Source organism: Parasteatoda tepidariorum, chromosome 6, assembly GCF_043381705.1.
Source record: "Parasteatoda tepidariorum isolate YZ-2023 chromosome 6, CAS_Ptep_4.0, whole genome shotgun sequence".
Lineage (NCBI taxonomy): Eukaryota > Metazoa > Arthropoda > Arachnida > Araneae > Theridiidae > Parasteatoda > Parasteatoda tepidariorum.
The window spans coordinates 55,582,007-55,599,745 of record NC_092209.1 but is presented as its reverse complement, the minus strand read 5'-3'; the positions used below and the strand labels follow the sequence as shown (position 1 = coordinate 55,599,745).

The 17,739-nt window shown below is 29.7% G+C and overlaps 1 protein-coding gene across 1 annotated transcript; it reads left to right on the top strand.

The window, feature by feature from the left end:
• The first annotated feature begins 2,299 nt into the window (after positions 1-2,299).
• Positions 2,300-17,739, top strand: LOC107449201 (alcohol dehydrogenase class-3). The gene is made up of 10 exons (XM_016064672.3): positions 2,300-2,421; positions 3,908-3,934; positions 5,826-5,927; positions 7,925-8,066; positions 10,089-10,177; positions 11,979-12,101; positions 13,323-13,539; positions 14,832-14,959; positions 16,092-16,227; positions 17,597-17,739. The coding sequence occupies exons 2-10, from the start codon at positions 3,917-3,919 to the stop codon at positions 17,737-17,739; spliced, it is 1,098 nt and encodes a 365-aa protein (XP_015920158.2). The 5' UTR covers positions 2,300-2,421; positions 3,908-3,916.

Below are 17,739 nucleotides of genomic sequence, written 5' to 3'. Positions count from 1 at the left end.
CGGTAGAAAAAAAATTTCCTAATAAGAATTTTGAAGTTAATATTCATTTTTGTTTCATGGTAGAACATTTTTGTTTGTTTTGGGTTTTATTTTCTAATTTGAAAAATATAATTATATTTTCGCAATACTTATTATACCAATTTACTGGTGATTATTTTAAAAATAAATAAATACATAAAATGTGATTATAAATATCCTAGTATTATTATAGTTAATGTCTATTAACCTACGTCGTTCAATCATGTCAATCATGCCTTTTATAGACTTTAATTTGTAGAGGATGTTATTATTTCTCGTAGTAATTTTTCATTCTTTTTTTATTGATTATTTGGTATTTAAAAATAAATTATTTGTTTCTGTACATTATATCAAGAAAACGAATCTTTTGGCAGTACTAAGTTACGCTTGTACCGGAGATCCACCAATCAACATGAAGTATCAACACTCCTCAAAGGGTACGCCGACATGTCCCTCATCTGTGGTAAGTTACTTACACGGATTCTGAAAAAAATAATTCAAAATAAGCAAATAAATAAATAAATAAAACCTGAAATTAAATTCAATAACAGCTGTTGTAATTATAGCAGAAAAAAATAATTTTGATTTCACACTGAAAAGCATTCCGGATCAAATTCCGGTCAGAAATACTGGTAACCGAGTGCAGCATTTATAGAATCCATATTACCATAAGAAATTTTAACCGTAATTTTTACAGTATTATTCATTTAGTTACAATCATTCGATAATTTTATAGTAAATATTACTGTATTTCAGATTTGTTGTTCCGTAAAACTTTACGGTAAAAACGCATTTTACGATCAAAATACTGGTACCACGGTACTTTTTACCGTAATTTGACCTGGAATTTTTTGCAAAGCAATTAGCAATCAGCTCGTTAACCGAATATTTAAAAACTATAAGAATTTTCTTTTAAAATATGATAAAAAATATTTAAATGATCTCCCTAGAAATTTACTTTTATTAGAAAGGGACCGAATGTCAAAAAATTCTTCGATAATTTTAAAAATTAGAAAGATGAAATTTAATAATTTTAGAAAGACGAAGTGAGAAAAAAAGTTTACGTTTTTGAATTTTATTATCTTGTACTACAGTTTTCTCCATCTAATTTGTTTTGGGATGTAACACTGGAGTAAATGTTTTGGAATTCAATTGTTTGTTCCAAAAGTTATATTAACAAAAATAATGGAATATTTATATCGTTAAGCAGAGAGCTTGAATTCTTAACCGTAATTTAGAATAAACATTTTCCATCTATTAAATTGAAATGAAATATTTATTATTAGTTGATAAATAAATAAATAATCAGATTTTATTTTTTATAATCATAAGAATTGCGCTAGACAATTTTATTGAAATTGATTTTAGATATTTAAACATTTTAATAAAGTTATTTTTGACATAAATCCAATTTTTATTGTTGCGAAAACATGATTTGTTGATTTATTCCATTACTATAAACATAAATGATTTTTATAGCAAGAAAGTTTTCTAATTTTTGGGTTTTAATAACTTTCACAATAGTATTCGGTCTCAAAAAATATTCTTAAAATTCTGTGCATACTAGATCAACCAGATGTTTTTCTTCTCTTTTGGTATTGTTTCTAATGCTGCTTACCAATACCAGTATGCCTGCTTGGTGAGGCCAGAGTGTGCAATTGTTGTTTTTCAGTGGCGCCATCTAGGGACAAGAATATGACTTCACACGACACAGACAAGAATAAGACACACGTTACAGCCTCTTTATAGGGCGGACCCATTCTTATATCAATTCATTCATCCACAGATCGCTCTTTTGACCTGAACCAGAAAACGACCAATTTCCAATTCAGTACCATAGAGGTAGGATTTTTGTGGGAACATAGAGGACTTTGTGACCAGACAGATTTAACACGCACTAGGCACCATTTGCTACACGAGGAGTTTGCAACCCACGAGGATCGAATTCACGACCTTTAGCACATGGGCCCAATGCCCTACCAACTTGGCTATCGCGGCCATTCTTTTTTTACTTCTTTTTTAATATATAATGAGTTTAAAATAAAAATGCACAAATGCAAAAATAAAAATGCACAAGTTAATAAACACTGTAAAAAATTCTGCATTTATATAGTTAAAATTAGCTTACATTTAAAAAAAATTATTTTGTTTAATAGTAACAAAAGACGAAACTTAGCTTATCGTAAATAAGATTTACGTTAACATGGAAAAGCATCACTCAATCAGAAAAAAGAGAACTCTCTTTCAAGGACACCGCTTCATATCTTGCTTTCAGAGACAAGGATTTCTGAAAGCTCTCTCAGCTTGATAACGTCGCGGAAGTTACTATGAAACAAGCGTTTTAAATTGAACAACAGATTCTTCCTCTAGTCGCTGCTCTGTTTCCTGTTCTGATATAATTAAGTGAGTAAGAATAAAAATTCGATTGTACTTTCTACTTAAATAATTTTATGTTTAGTGTTATTTCAGTTGTTATTCACTTTTAATGTGTTTGAAAATTAAATCTTATAGTTGAATTGTCGAATGTATTGTATTGTCGAAATATATTAAATTACAGACGCACTGAGAAAAAAAAAGTATGGACAAAACTACCTGAAAATGGTAACATTTTCTGAATCTATGGGAGTGCCAAAAAACTCAGAAATATTTACCGAAGCACTTTAGTAATCATTGTGGTAAAATGTAATAAAATATTGCCTTATAATGTGTGATAAAATTTTGTAAACGTAGTAAAATTTGGCTTTATTTGGTTAAATTTACTTACGTGGTAATAAGAACTACAATTTTGAAAACCAGAAATTCCGGTGCACCGTTACAATATGAACGCAAAAAAATTACCAAATTAGCGATTTAAATACCGTATATTTCTGTTTTTATTACTAAAAGTATGGCTTTTTTTTAAAAACGAAAAGTCATAACTATACTGTGCACTAATTTTACCAGATTTTTCATTCTCATAACAAGCTTTGCATTCATATTTTTTTTAAAAAGAAAATATCAAAATTTACTTTCACGTTTTAAATATGACAGGGACTATTTTTTTGCAGCTCCATCATAGCGTAGTTTGCAACATAAAAGTATATTGATGTGTGTCATTTTATTAATGATTAATAGAACACATTTTATTTCAGAAAACCGCCTTTAAATGGTTTTAGGGAGTCTTCTATTGCTTAATTTTAAACTTATAATCAAATAAATAACCAAAAAAGGCAAGGCACTTTTTGAGTAACTAACTGAAAAGTAGAATTAATAACAAAATTGCTGTTCAATCGACGAATTCAATCGAAGAAAGAATTTTTATGTACTAAAAGAAACTATAGCTGTGAATGACTAATAGGTATGCAGATATTAACAATTTATTTGTAAATGCATATATTTGATCTAAATTTTATTAATTAGCACTGTTACTTTTTTCTGAATATCAGAAAAATATGTGAATGCATTTTTAAAAGAATGTTTTGGGAGTATGATAACTAATTTTGTTAAGCGTGATTTCAAATTGCGATGCTAAATGTGCAAATTAATATCCATGAATAGTTTCAGAATCTATCTTTAAGTACATGAAATATATATTATTGTTTGGGGGTATTGACTGAAAGTTTTCATGCGTACTCAACTTTTTTTCCACTATATTATCAATCGATTTTTCTTTAGATTCTTACGCTATTTAAATACCCTAAAACCTTTATTTCGTTCTTGAATCATTTCAAATTTTTTTTATACGTTTTCCTGTATCACTTATCATTTTTTAAAAAAGATGATGAAAATTTTATACAATTAAAAACTAGATTATGATAAATATTTTATTGTTGTTTACAATATGTAATTTAATAATTTGTAAGATTAAAATATATAAATAAAAATTACAAAACATATTTTTGCATTTCAGTTCTTGGCTATGTCTACAGCAGGTAAGGTATGAATTATTAAAAATATTATTTTATTCCTAAGTTTTCATTTTAAAAACATTTGGGAGAACTCAATAAATGCTTTGAATTGATATCAGTAATTTTCTTGAGTACTATGGAGCTTTTGCCCACAATTTTGTTAGTTTTACATAAAAATATCGAATGTTTTAGATTAGTATTTATTTCTGCCTTATGTTCTATATATATTTGTGACCATTACATTTATTAGAGTTATTATCAATCACTGAATTGATAGTAATGACTGTCACATGTCTTTTATACACAAGTATTTATAACCGTCACATTTATTAGTGTTAACAATCACTGAATTGATAGTAATGATTGTCATATGTCTTCCATGTATAAATATTTATAACCGTCATATTCATTTGTGTTATTAACAATCACTGAATTTAAAGTAATGACTGTCACATGTCTTCTATATATAAGTATTTATAACCGTCGCATATATTAGCGTTATTAACAATCACTGAATTTAAAGTAATGACTGTCACATGTCTTCTATATATAAGTATTTATAACCGTCGCATATATTAGCGTAATTAACAATCACTGTTTATTCCTAAAATCTGCTACACGTACCTGCTACACCTTTTTATAAGTATTTTTAACAACCATATTTATTATCTTTTCTTTAAAATCATTCAAATATTCTGATCAGTGTCAGAATGGTTCAAATATTTATTCTGTAGTATGTTCACGGAAATGATACACCGAAAGTAAACAAATAAGTTGCCGGAATCTTGATCAGGGTTTTCGCTTTACTGGATTTTTTCTGCATTTTTTATTTTTACAGAATTATTCTACAAAAGAATAACAGTTTAAAATCATTTGCTTTCTTAAAACGTGGTTTTTTCTGACGCTTTTATACAGGACTAAAAGTTGAACTGTTTTAGTTCTCCATCCTTGTATGAATCAGAACAAACAAATCACAATAAAAAAGGTAATAAATATTCTCCACGCCAAACAGCCAAACACGTGATTGACATCGCCAAATGACACATGCAACTGTCTAAGGGTGTTGCATAAGGGTGTACAGTAGACAAGTCCATATTTCCGCTTAAGGGGTTAGGGTAGAAGATATGTATGGAATACCAGCAGTATACTAAATACGGCATGAGACTCGATGCTTGTACAAAATTCACTAAAAATCGTAAATATTATTTTATTTTAGTTAATTGAATTTTAACATATTATGTTTTATTAATATGACATTTTTGTTTGAACGCCTTTTTTATGGCATATAAATCGCTACTCTACTCTTGTAACTACTCAAATTTCCCATATTTTCACGGAACTTATTCTCCACAGCAGTTTTCTTCAAAACATTTAACTGTTATCCTCAATATCATTTTACAAGATATAATCTTTGGCATACAATATCGTAAATCAAAAATGCACAATGCGCAAAACAATTAATTAATTAATAAAAACGGACCGCCCTGAATAACTTTAGATCTAAAGATCGGATTTTTACGTTCTAGAGCTCAATCTTAATGAGTCAAGAGGCTATTCATAATTTTTCATTATTTTATTTAAGAATGATCGAAAAAATTTTGAATTGTAAGGTTTACAAATTTTTGCATCATTTTAAAGAATGTAATCTTATATGGCAAAATAGAAAATTTGAACAAAATCGGTCGAATAGTTCCAGAGAAATCAAAATTTAAGTATCTGACTTTTTCGAAAATAAATTTCTATATAATTCAATTATTGTATAAGGTTGTGTATGATACATATTTCTCACGAAAAATAGTTAAAGCTTTTATACACCTTGTTCCAAAGTAAAAAAAAAACATTTAACACACAAAGTAAAAAAACATAAACACGCATAATTTTTTTTTAATTTCTCATTTTATGCTTCATGCTATATTTCAGCCAATCACTTGTCGTGCAGCAGTTGTATGGGAACAGAATCAACCCTACAAAATAGAGATTGTAGAAGTTTCTGTGCCAAAAAATGGCGAGGTGCGAGTTAAAGTTAGTAATAAATTTTATTTTTGATATAGAGTTAATTTTATTTGCTTTACAAATAGTATAAGATTTTTGTGGCATTTCTTTCTAAGCCATACACCAGCATATCAGTTGCGCCTGAAAAATTCCTCATTCGAGAAATTTTAAATTCTTATTATGTAAACTGAAGTGGATCAACTAACTCCATCTTAGATCATTATGTGATAAAGAAAGTTGAAGCACAATGAGTGTACTGTTTTTCTATCTCGTATAATTTGGGCTACCCTCTGTTGGGCAGAAGAAATAAGCTGGAGGTGTACTAGGTTTAAAATAAGAGAGGTAAAGAGACTCATATAGCACAATTCATGAATAATATTTACTTTTCATGAATAATATTTACTTTCCACGTAAGTGCAAGCGATTTACTTTAGCTAATTTTTTTGTTCCACTAGCAACGATTGTTATTGTTGTTTTAAAAGCTTCAATGTTTAGAATAGATTATACTATTGAATACAAGTATTTTTCGAGTGTAATGTGATAAATAATTAACTTACTATAATAATTTATTTGAGGAGCATATTTTTATCTAATTTAAACAGTCATGACAAGTTAATTAAATTTAAATTCATTGAACAAAAAGCGAACTTAATGATAGACACTGAAATAAAAAGGAGAGAAAATCTTAATGAAGTTGATGAAGCAATATGCGAGGCTGAATTTGACGAGTTGAAAGCATATATTGATTGTTGGCGTCTTTTAGAACGGGAACTTGTAAAATTTGCAATTTCCGAGGAATAAGATTCTGTATTTGGAGAAAATACTTCGTCGAGAATAACGATATTACTTTATCCTGAAATTCAGCTTCCGGTTTTTAATGGAGTAATCAGAAAATGATTAGATTTTTGGAACAATTTCAAAAAATTGATAAAGATTCTAATCATGATAAATTTTTGCATCTATCACAAGCCATGGTAAAAAAAAAATATATGCTGAGGAGTTGAAACGTTTTCGGCAATGTGGAGACAGCTTTATAAAACCTATGGGCCCCAACTTAACAGTAGATTTGTAAAAAAGGAGCTATTAATTCAAGTTTTTGTGAGAGATCTATTTTCTCTTGTCCTACAAAATGATTGCAATCAAAGAAAATCGCAGAGAGGGCTCTATGATATGTTAGAGACTAAATCACGTGTGTTTAGGAGACCTGAGGATAACCAGAGATAACCAGACATAACCAGAGATAAATATGCATCCATGCTGTTTCCCACGATGATGGAAAAAAAAACTTTGACAGTTCATGCTAATAATGGGCATTCTTTATAATGAAATATTTTATATTGCATCCAGTTATATTGTAAATAATAATTAAAAATAAAAATCAGGAATTTTTGTAGGCCTTTGATTTGTAATTTAACTTCAAAATATATTACTTCTAAGGGTATAATCACATTAAATTAATTGTATTCACTAGTTCTACTAAATTTTGTCTACAAAATTTATCAAATGTTGAAAATATTTATCAGTTTATGTTATTATTTATTAACACTAAATAGCCAATTGATAAACAAATATTCATTAATCAAATAGTCAATATCATCATATAAGCAATTTTTACTGATTTGAGTGAAACCGTAAATAATTTTTTTATGTTCATGCTATTGATTAAAAGAAAATTCATGATTTAAAAAATTTAAATGCTAATTGCATCACATTTATGCTTTGAAAACACATTTTGATTTCGAAAATCTAGTAATAAAGACGATTTTTTTTCATTGGCTGTGGGGTTAGGAGGCTGAAGAATTTATAAATCATCTTAAAAATTCGATTTCCTTTAAGTTTTATATAAAAAAAAACCCAAAACGCAAATTCTTTAAAGCTGTTTCATAACAGTTATTAATTTTAAGTTCAAAAACGGGTAATTCTGGTAAAACTGGTTATTCTAAAACTGGTAAGAGAAATAACGACAATCATCTATTTAGTTTTTTTTTTAAATAAAAAGCAAACCAATGAGTTGTTTTCATTCTCAGTTGACGTCATCAGGAATATGTCACACAGATAGCCATTTTCAAGAGGGAATGTTCCCAAGTGTCGCGTTTCCATTAGTTTTGGGACATGAAGGAGCAGGAATAATTGAAAGCGTTGGGGAAGGTGTTACACATCTAAAGTCAGGTTAGTAAATTTATATTTTCTTAAATATGTACAGAGCCCCCCTCCCCCCAAAAAAGAAAGAAAATGGACCATCCTGAATAACTTTTGATTTAATGATCGGATCTTCATGTTCTGGGATTCATTCTTTATGATTTGAGATGGTGACTACAAATATGCTAATTAATTAGTACTGACGATATTTCAATAAGTTACAAAATCAGACACAAAGACGAACTTTATCAGAATAAACATAGCTATTTTTCGATGGATTCGGATTTCTGATCCTTAAAATATAGGATGTAGCAGCAATCTGGGAAATATTGTCCCCATAGTTTGATCAGTAGAGCGATCCAAAGTTTGAACCTTCTAGTATTAATATTAGTTTTTTTTTGCGTATTTTTCCATATCTCGAGAACTTTTAGAGCGAATTGAATCATTTTTACACACGATTATAAAATTCGTCAATCCAAAGTTCTGTGCAAAAAAATAAATTTTAGTACCTATTTACAATTTTTTATTATTTTTATCAAAAAATTTTGATTTGTAAGGTGTGCAATTTTTTTACATCATTCAAAAGTATCTAACTTTACATGGTGAAATACAAAATTTGAGTTAAATCGGTAGAATAGTTATTGAGAAATAAAATTTTAAATATACGACATTTCTAAAATTTGATTTCCCAGGAGCTATTCAACCAAACTTAAACCAACAAAGATACAAAATCTCTCTATTTTTTACGTTATCCAGTACTGACTAACTCTATTTTTATTTATTGATATTATTTTTTTAATTTTTTTCTATTTTTCTATGGATTTTTTTTTTTAAAAAATGGGCCTGTTCCAAGCCACGTGAGTTTTGAGCCCGCTCCTAATTTTTTCAACTTTTGAGGAGTTAATTGGTTACAGTTTACGGTTGTTATTTCCCTTTTGAATTTTCAGTTGATTCAAGTTATGATTTTCCTTCGGTGTTATTATTTTTAATTTAATAACTATTATTTTATCAACACTTTGAATATTTCTATCTGAAGTTTTTTTCTTCAAATAACAATAAAATAGATAAATTCTTAAAGGATAATAAAGTACAACTTATGATTTTTACAAACTTAGGAAACATTACTTCTGAATGTGGTTTGATCGTTCTACTTTAAACGTACCAATAAAATTCTTAATTTCTTAATGTATATGTCATATGAAATTTTGTCTCGCAGTGGACTGATCGTTAAGACACGGCTCCCAGCAGATCACCGAAGTCAAGCATCACTGGCTGCGGTCAGTGTGCGGGTGGGTGACTACTTGGATCAGCCTGCGTAGGGACCGAGGGTGTGCGGTATTGATCCTCGTTAAACTATTCTACCGTAAAGTGCTCGACTTCGCGTGCAGGTCGTCGGGCTACCGAAGTGGGGGTGCCATCCCCTCTGCAGAGGATCAAAATTGTGATGGCATGTCTTCGGATCATCCTCAGGGATGTTTCCCAGACCGTCGTCAATAGCCCATTGTGCAGCTCTAGTGCGACGTAAATGAACAACAACAACAATCATATGAAATTTTATTTTGATAAAATGCAGCAAAGGATATTGTCGGTTCAGAGTTGGGAAATATTTTTTAAAATGAAAATATTATTTTAAAAACAATTGAATTCTACTACACAAAATCATTTATTAATAACAAAAAAGACAAAGAAAGAATGTCTCCACCATTCTCTTAAAATGAAAACCAATGAAACTTTTCAGTTTATTTTCGAACGCTACCGTCTGAATAGTTTAGAGCGGGCTCCAAAATCCGACTTTTTACCTAGTACATAAATCATTGCAATTGAAGGCCGACAAGGCATTGGTGTATAATGGGCACATTTTAGTTAATAACGTTTTTAAAAACTGTGTGTGCATCTGAAAATATATTTATATCGAATGATCTATCATCATACTTTAAATACTATATTTCTGATTCGTCCTATCTAAATTTTTTTTCTCTCATATTTGTTTTTTATTTGTTTATTTATATTGTAAAAGAAATTTAAAAATAAGCTTAATTGATTTATCTTTAGGGGATTTAGTTGTGTTAACATTTGAAGCATTTTGTGGAGAATGTGATTATTGCAAAAATCCTAATTGTAACATGTGTCTGAAACAACCGGTAAGGTATAGTATAAATAATATGCAGGTATTATGAGAGCTTTAATATATTTAAGTTGTTTAATATGGTTAAGTTGTCAACTTCATACACCTTGGTAGGTTGACCCTTTAAGGTTTTTTTCGAAATCAGCTTCGAATAAACCTCAAATCAACCTTGGCACCTCAAAACAACCGCAAAAATACCTTAAATTTCTGCAAAAGTATCCATTCAGAAGCTTTCCTATTCATATGGTAACAGTTTACCTGGAAATTCTAGTTTTCAAAATTACAATTCTTATTATCACACATTTAGAAAAAAAATACAAACTTGATAAGTATATTTAACCAAATAAATTGTTATTTTTGCCATGCTCTTAGGTATTTTGATAAAATTACCACATTTACTTCATTTTATCACACATTATGAAACCATATTTTATTGTTTTTTTTTTTTTACCAAAATCACTACGCAAGCTCTTGGGTAAAAATTATCGAGCTTTTTGAGATTCCCATAAGGCCAGTAAATTTTACCATATTCTGGTAGTTTCGATCATACTTTTTTATTCCGTGCGTAAATAAATTTTTGTTTGAAAAAAATAAACTGATAATTTGTTTAATTTTGTATTATTTTACTACCTCTTGTAACCTTTTCTCGGAGTTGTAATAACAATTTTATTCAAACTAAAAAATTGATTCAAATGGCTATAAATGCAGAGAAACATATTGTTTCGAAACATTACAACATTGATCATTCGAAACACGATTCAATATAATTCAACTTAATGATCTTTTTCAGACAGAAAATAGATTCCTTTTCTTCTTTATCGACCGACGGAGGATTATGTGAAAGCAATTTATTTATTTATTTTAAACTTGATTTAATATTTTTTACTTTGTTACATTCACTTATAAGAATCTAGTTTCAAATTTTAAAGCAAATATTAATTATTTTTGCAATAAATAAATAAATTGCTTTATAATAGTTTTACTTGGAGGAAGTTGATTTTTTTTGTCTAAATAGGACCCTTAGACCAAAGAAAATTAATCTTATTCTGTTCTTGAAAAATGATGTTTACTAAATATTTGATAATATCACTGAAATTCTTAATTGCTAGGCGATTAAAGACTGATTCTTATTTTAAAGATACATTTTCGTGCAAAAGGAAAATACTTTTTCAATTTCTACTATTAGTACGCACTCTCTCTCTATATATTTATATATCTTGTTCAAATATTCAATTGTTGATAAAATATTTTTTATTCATCCACTCAAGCTCAAATACATTTTTTTAAACTTGTAGTGGATGTATTTTTTTTAAACTTGTAGTGGATGCATTTTTTTAAACTTGTAGTGGATGTATTTTTTTAAACTTGTAGTGGATGTATTTTTTTAAAACTTGTAGTGGATGTATTTTTTTAAAACTTGTAGTGGATGTACTTTTTTTAAACTTGTAATGGATGTATTTTTTTTAAGCTTATAGTGGATGTATTTTTTTTAAACTTGCAGTGGATGCTTTTTTTAAAAACTTGTAGCACTTTTTTCAATGATTAATTTATTAATTGAATTTAATTAATTAATTTTAGTTTCATATCGGAATTTTTTTTTCCCTTTTATAAGATATTTAGCATGATATAACTTCAGAAATAAATATTTTGCCACTTAATATTGTGATTCTGTCATATGTTTATACACATTTATATTAATTGTAATTATTTAATAAATGCAACTAAAATAAAATTTTTCTTTATTGATTTAAGTAGAAATTGATTTAAAATTTTTTTATATTACTTGTTTAAAAGAGAATCTTTATGCTTATTTTTAGAGGAATCATCTTCAAATGGATGGCACATCCCGCATGTCATACAAGGGGAAATTCCTGAGTCAGTTTTTTTCAATAAGCACTTTTTCAGAGTATACAGTGACATCTCAATGGAATGTTACTAAAGTAAGTTTCGAATGTCAGTTACTGAAATTAACCCTTTTTGGTAACCATCCCTTCTTGGCATTTCTTTAATAATGGAAGTAAAGTTTAATTTATTAAAAAATCAACGTTAAAATAATTTGAATGTTAAAATAACTAAAATTTTTTCAGTGCTTATATATCCTGTGGTTTCTATGTTAATTTTGAGAATGGTGAAATGCAAATATTTAACGTAAATATGCATTGACGATTAAATTATCTAACATTTGGAAATTTATTTTAGAGTTGCATTGCAAGATCTCATAAAAAAAACTAAAATTTGGAATTATTCATTGATATTCATAATTTTTATTTCGGTACAAGAAATTCACCAATTTGGCAATTTTTGAAAAAGTTTAATAACTCTTAAAATACATTTTTAAATCAAGACAATTTTTTTCGACTAGATCTATAGTTAAAAATTAAACTGTGCTTCGAGTTTAAAGCTCTTAAAATGTGACTTTTCAGTTTTTTTTAAAAAAAATCCTTGAAATTTTAAAAAACACATTTTTAAACTTTTAAAAAACATTTTTAATTCGAGAAATTTTTTTCAGCATGATTTATCGTTAAAAATTAATTTGTTCTTTGAGTTTTACATTTTTTAGGTTTCAGTCTTCTTCTACCAAGAAAAGCTGTGAAAGCTTTAATTTAAGACAATGTTTTTCCCCAAGAGTTAGAGTTAAAAATTAAACTGTTCTAATTTTAAAGCACTTAAACTTTACCTTCTTAGTTTTCTCCCTCCTATCTATTTTTTAAGCAAATTTTTGTTTTTGTAGATGTAGATCGACGTGTTAGACAACAATAAATTGACACCATTTCATACTCGAATGCAAACATTCACGAATGGTGCAAATGCGCGTGAGCTTGGTGTAAGGATTCTCTTTTTTTGTAGATTTAACTGTGCTCTTTCAAGTTTATGTGATTTGTTGTTAATTTAAAATAAAGTTTTTTTTCCAAATGATTGTATGAGTTGTTCAAAATCAAATTTACAGAAGTATGACACGACCCATTTTATAGTGTAGTTTGTGCAAATTATGACATTAGTAATAATGTATTCAAACTACCTCATAGTAAGTTTTTTCTTTTAATTGGCGAGGATAGTATCAATCTTGTGATATAAACTGATCTTGAAAATATTTTATAATTTAGGAAGTTTCATGAATGCTGGTTTCATTCATATATATTTTAATTTTTTCTTTTAAACAGGTTAATCCTAAAGCAGACCGAATCACTTTATGCTTGCTTGGTTGCTGCGTGCCTACTGGCTACGGGGCAGCAGTTAACACTGCTAAGGTGACTCCCGGATCCACTTGTGCAATTTGGGGTCTTGGAGGAGTTGGCATGTGCATTATTATGGGTTGTAAAAATGCTGGAGCTTCTAAAATTATTGGGATTGATATTAATGACAAGAAGTTTGAATTAGGTATGAAAATAGTACATACATGAGATGTTTATTCATTAAACTTAAAAATTAGAAAAGTTAATTGAAACATATTTTATGTGAGCAAATTTAAAGGTGTTTTAACATCTTTATAAAAAAGTTACTTTGGGCTGTTTTAGCCCAGTGGCCTGGGAAACATTCCAAAAATATCTCAACAATAATTTCACTTTTCTTAAGTTCACAAGAGCAAAAACTGCTCCTAAAACATCATTAAATGTTTCATTAAGTGGGCATCTATTACTATTTGTGAAATTATTATGCGAACCATGGTGAAATTTGAATAAACAATCAGAATTGCTATAGTCTTCGGTCGCGAAAGCGGGTTGATGCTTTAAGAGAATAAAACACTCCTCAAAAATGTAACGGACTGCAATTAATACTATTTATTAAGTAAATGGAGAGCGGTCAAACATATGCTGCCCTCCACCGCAGATATTTCATACTCACAACTACTCTTTTTCGAAGTTTCACTCCTTATAGTTGCTATTCTCATGTACAGAGGGCACTGCTAAAGTACAATATTTAACAGCATTAATGAACGTTATGTGTGTATGCATTAATTTTAAAGTCCTGGAAGTTATTGTGAATGATTGACTCATATGAAAAAGCCGTTCTACGGTTTTTAGTTGAAAAATCATTGAACCATTAAAGATTAGTTGGATAACCTGAGTTTTTATAATGGTAGGTAGCTACTTTATTTACGTCGCATTAGAACTGTACATTGGGCTATTGACGACGGTCTGTGAAACATCCCTGAGGATGGTATGAATACATGCCATCACAATTTTGATCCTCTGAAGAGAGGATGACTCCACTGATTTGTACTTTACGGACCAAAGAACTGCACGCACGCGAAATCGAACGCTTTGAGGTAGAACAGTTTAGCAGTGACCGATACAGCACACCCTTGCCTCGGTCTCAACAATCAATCGATTAATCAAATCAGCTAATCGAAATCATGCTAATCAAAGTGGTTACCCAAATGTTAAGATCTTACCATCTGTTAAGATCTGTAATCTTACTGACCGCAGTCCTTGTCATTCAAAAATTCTGGTGTCCAAGCCGTAGTCATTATTGCATTATTTCGGAATTTTACTGGGAACCATGTCTAAACGATCAGTTTATTGATGAACTGTTTTTTTATAACTTGCTTAAGAAAGATTATTTTATGTAGTCTTTTATGAGGATATTTGAAATTTATGTAGATACTTTAGTTTTGCATTGAATTTTGGTTTGATAAAGTTGTTTACTGAATTGTTATTTTGGATTTATAGCCAAAGAATTAGGTATGACACACTTCCTGAATCCCAAAAAAGTGTCCAATATACCAGAAGCCATAGCAAAATTGACCACAAGAGGAGCTGACTTCTGTTTTGTCTCAGTCGGAGTAGTACCGGTCATGGTAAGTGTTAAATTCATAAATTTCTTTTACGCTACTCATAATTAAAGAGCCTCGAAAATAAAGGTTGAAATGAAATTTTTGAGTAGAAAATTATTTTAGTCTTATTTGGTTACATAAAATAAGTCTATTTTTGTTTAAGTTTCGAAGATCTCAGTAGATGAATGCAAATAATAATTTTTGAGTCATTCAGAGTAGAAGAATGTTTCAAGTGCATTTGGGAACAAACTGTTTGCGAAATACTTGTCAGTAAAAATAGTGTCATGAGCTTCAAATACAGAGGAAAAATGTCGATATGTTTTGAGTGAATGAATTAAAGCACTCATTCTTAGGTAATTTGCACACGAATGACGTATACAAATAGATTTTTAAAAAAATTCAAAGTTGATAACGAAAAAAAAAATAGAAAAATAAAGATGAAAGAAAAAAAACCCTGTAAAAACCACAGTATCCGAGGAGAAGAAAGATGTTTTTAAGAGGCAAATACACATTTGGAATAGAAAGGGCGACACAGAATTGATGTCATTAACTATAGAATAGGGATATGAATGAACAAAGATATGAATTAATGAACAAAGATATGAATTAATGAACAAAGATATGAATGAAAAAAGATTCCAGAACATCAAGAGGAGTTGATGTGAAAAGGGTAGAAATAATTTTGTTATTATCGAAGTTAAATTTATGGCCAAGGTTCCAACAATAGGCGGCAATGTCAAATTAGCGTGCAGTTTTAAACACAATAGCTTAAAAACCTTAGGAAATCTGTTTTTTAAGAGAAAATTAAAACACTACGAGTGCAACCGCAATAATGTACAGTTTAAAAGGATATTATTGATAACAGTTAAAAAGGATTTAAGTAATATTAGGACTCATCAGTTGGAAGCGTGTGTGTAGGAAATTAAGGCAAGGCTTAATATTGAATTTTTTATTGTCAACGTATAAAATTTATCGCTAATTTTTTATATTAACTAAAATGTCAACTGGAAGCTTTATATCTACTCATCGTTTCAATTTTAGAGTAACACGTACTGTCATAAATTTTACTTTTCAAACAACATAGTTTTTCAAATAATTCCGTAATCACTTACTTTTATTTAAATTGCAGTTATTAAAGGTACTTAATATTTTACAGAATGAAGCTTTCAAATCCAGTCAACTACATTGGGGGAAGACAATCATAATAGGATCTGCTGATCAAGAAGCTTTCGTTAAGGCGGGGGTGATTGATCTTCTGTTTGGTAGACAGCTATGTGGTTCTTGGTGTGGATGTGAGTACCTTTACGTTAATAACCATTATTTAATTGTTTTATTTATAGTTTAAGCTCAAATTTGATTTATCAATAATTTAATTCACTTTTACCATTTAGTTATTTTAAGTTAGTTTCAAAAACCGACATGCTTCTGACTTTAATTGTTGAGATTGAATGCTATTGTTTCACGCAATTAAAATGAATTGTTTATTATAGAGGCATGTAATCTGTATGCGAATTGTTTACCGCAACAAGCGGGGATTTTGCCACACATTCCTGAGCCCAACACTAGAGAAGTCAATTGATTTCTTGGATATAGTCTACAATATGCGGCCCTTCTTATGGTTGGAGATTTGAAAATATGCCAATATATATTGTTATTATTGTAATTAATTTGCGTCACACTAGAGCTTCACAATGGGCTATTGGTGGTGGTCTGGGAAACATCCCTGAGGATGATCGGAAAACATGCCATCACAATTTTGATCCTCTGAAGAGGAGATGGCACTCCCGCTTCGGTAGCCCGATGACCTGCACGTGAAGTCGAGCACTTTACGGTAGAACAGTTTTACGAGGACCAATACCGCACACCTTCGGTCCCGACACAGACTAATCCAAGTGGTCACCCACCCGCACACTGACCCCAGCCAGTGATGCTTGACTTTGATGATCTGCTGGGAACCGTGTCTTAACGATCAGTCCATTGCGGGACGCCAATATATATGAAAACTAACCAAGAGCCAATCACATAACAGTAAACAAACGTTCTGGCAACCCAAAGAAGACGTCATTGACAGCAGACAGCGAAAACGGTGTTTCATCAAAACTGAATGAAAATTTTCGCCAAACCTAGGGCCCCTCGACTTAATATCTTAACAATTATTTTAGTAGCTTCAGGAAATAAACAATTATCTCTGGCTTATTTTTGAAGGTAATTGTCTCCAGTTAGTTTTAAGTGACAGTTGTCTTCTCTTATGTTTGATTCGAGAATCACTTTGGTAGTTTCAGAATTGGTGATAATTGTTGCTGTTTTTTGTTGTTGTTTGACAATTGCCTTCATCTTCCAGGAAGCAATTAGTTAGATAGTTTCAGGACTCGAGACAATGGTCTCCTTTTGTCCGAATAGTGTTTTAGACCTTAGACTCAGCTATGTGTCCTAGGACAAAACATTTGGAGAGGTAAGTGTGTTCTGGAAACATTTTTCAGTCCTGGAATTATCTTAGGGAGCTATGTAAGATGTCATAGGCGAAGTTTAAATTTTAACTAATTCGTTATAATTTTTCATACGTTGCTAAGTATAAGTTTTTGATTCTAGTGCATATTGTAGAATAAGAGAACAACAACTTCTGCAGCGAGTATCTGATTTTGAGCACATTTTTTTCTACAGCTTATAAAGCAGTTCGTGATGTTCCTGATCTTGTTGAGAAGTCTATGAAGGGAGATATACAGCTTGAAAAACTAGTTACTCACCGTTTGCCTCTTGATAAAATCAACGAGGCTTATGAGATGCTTAAAACTGGAGAATCGTAA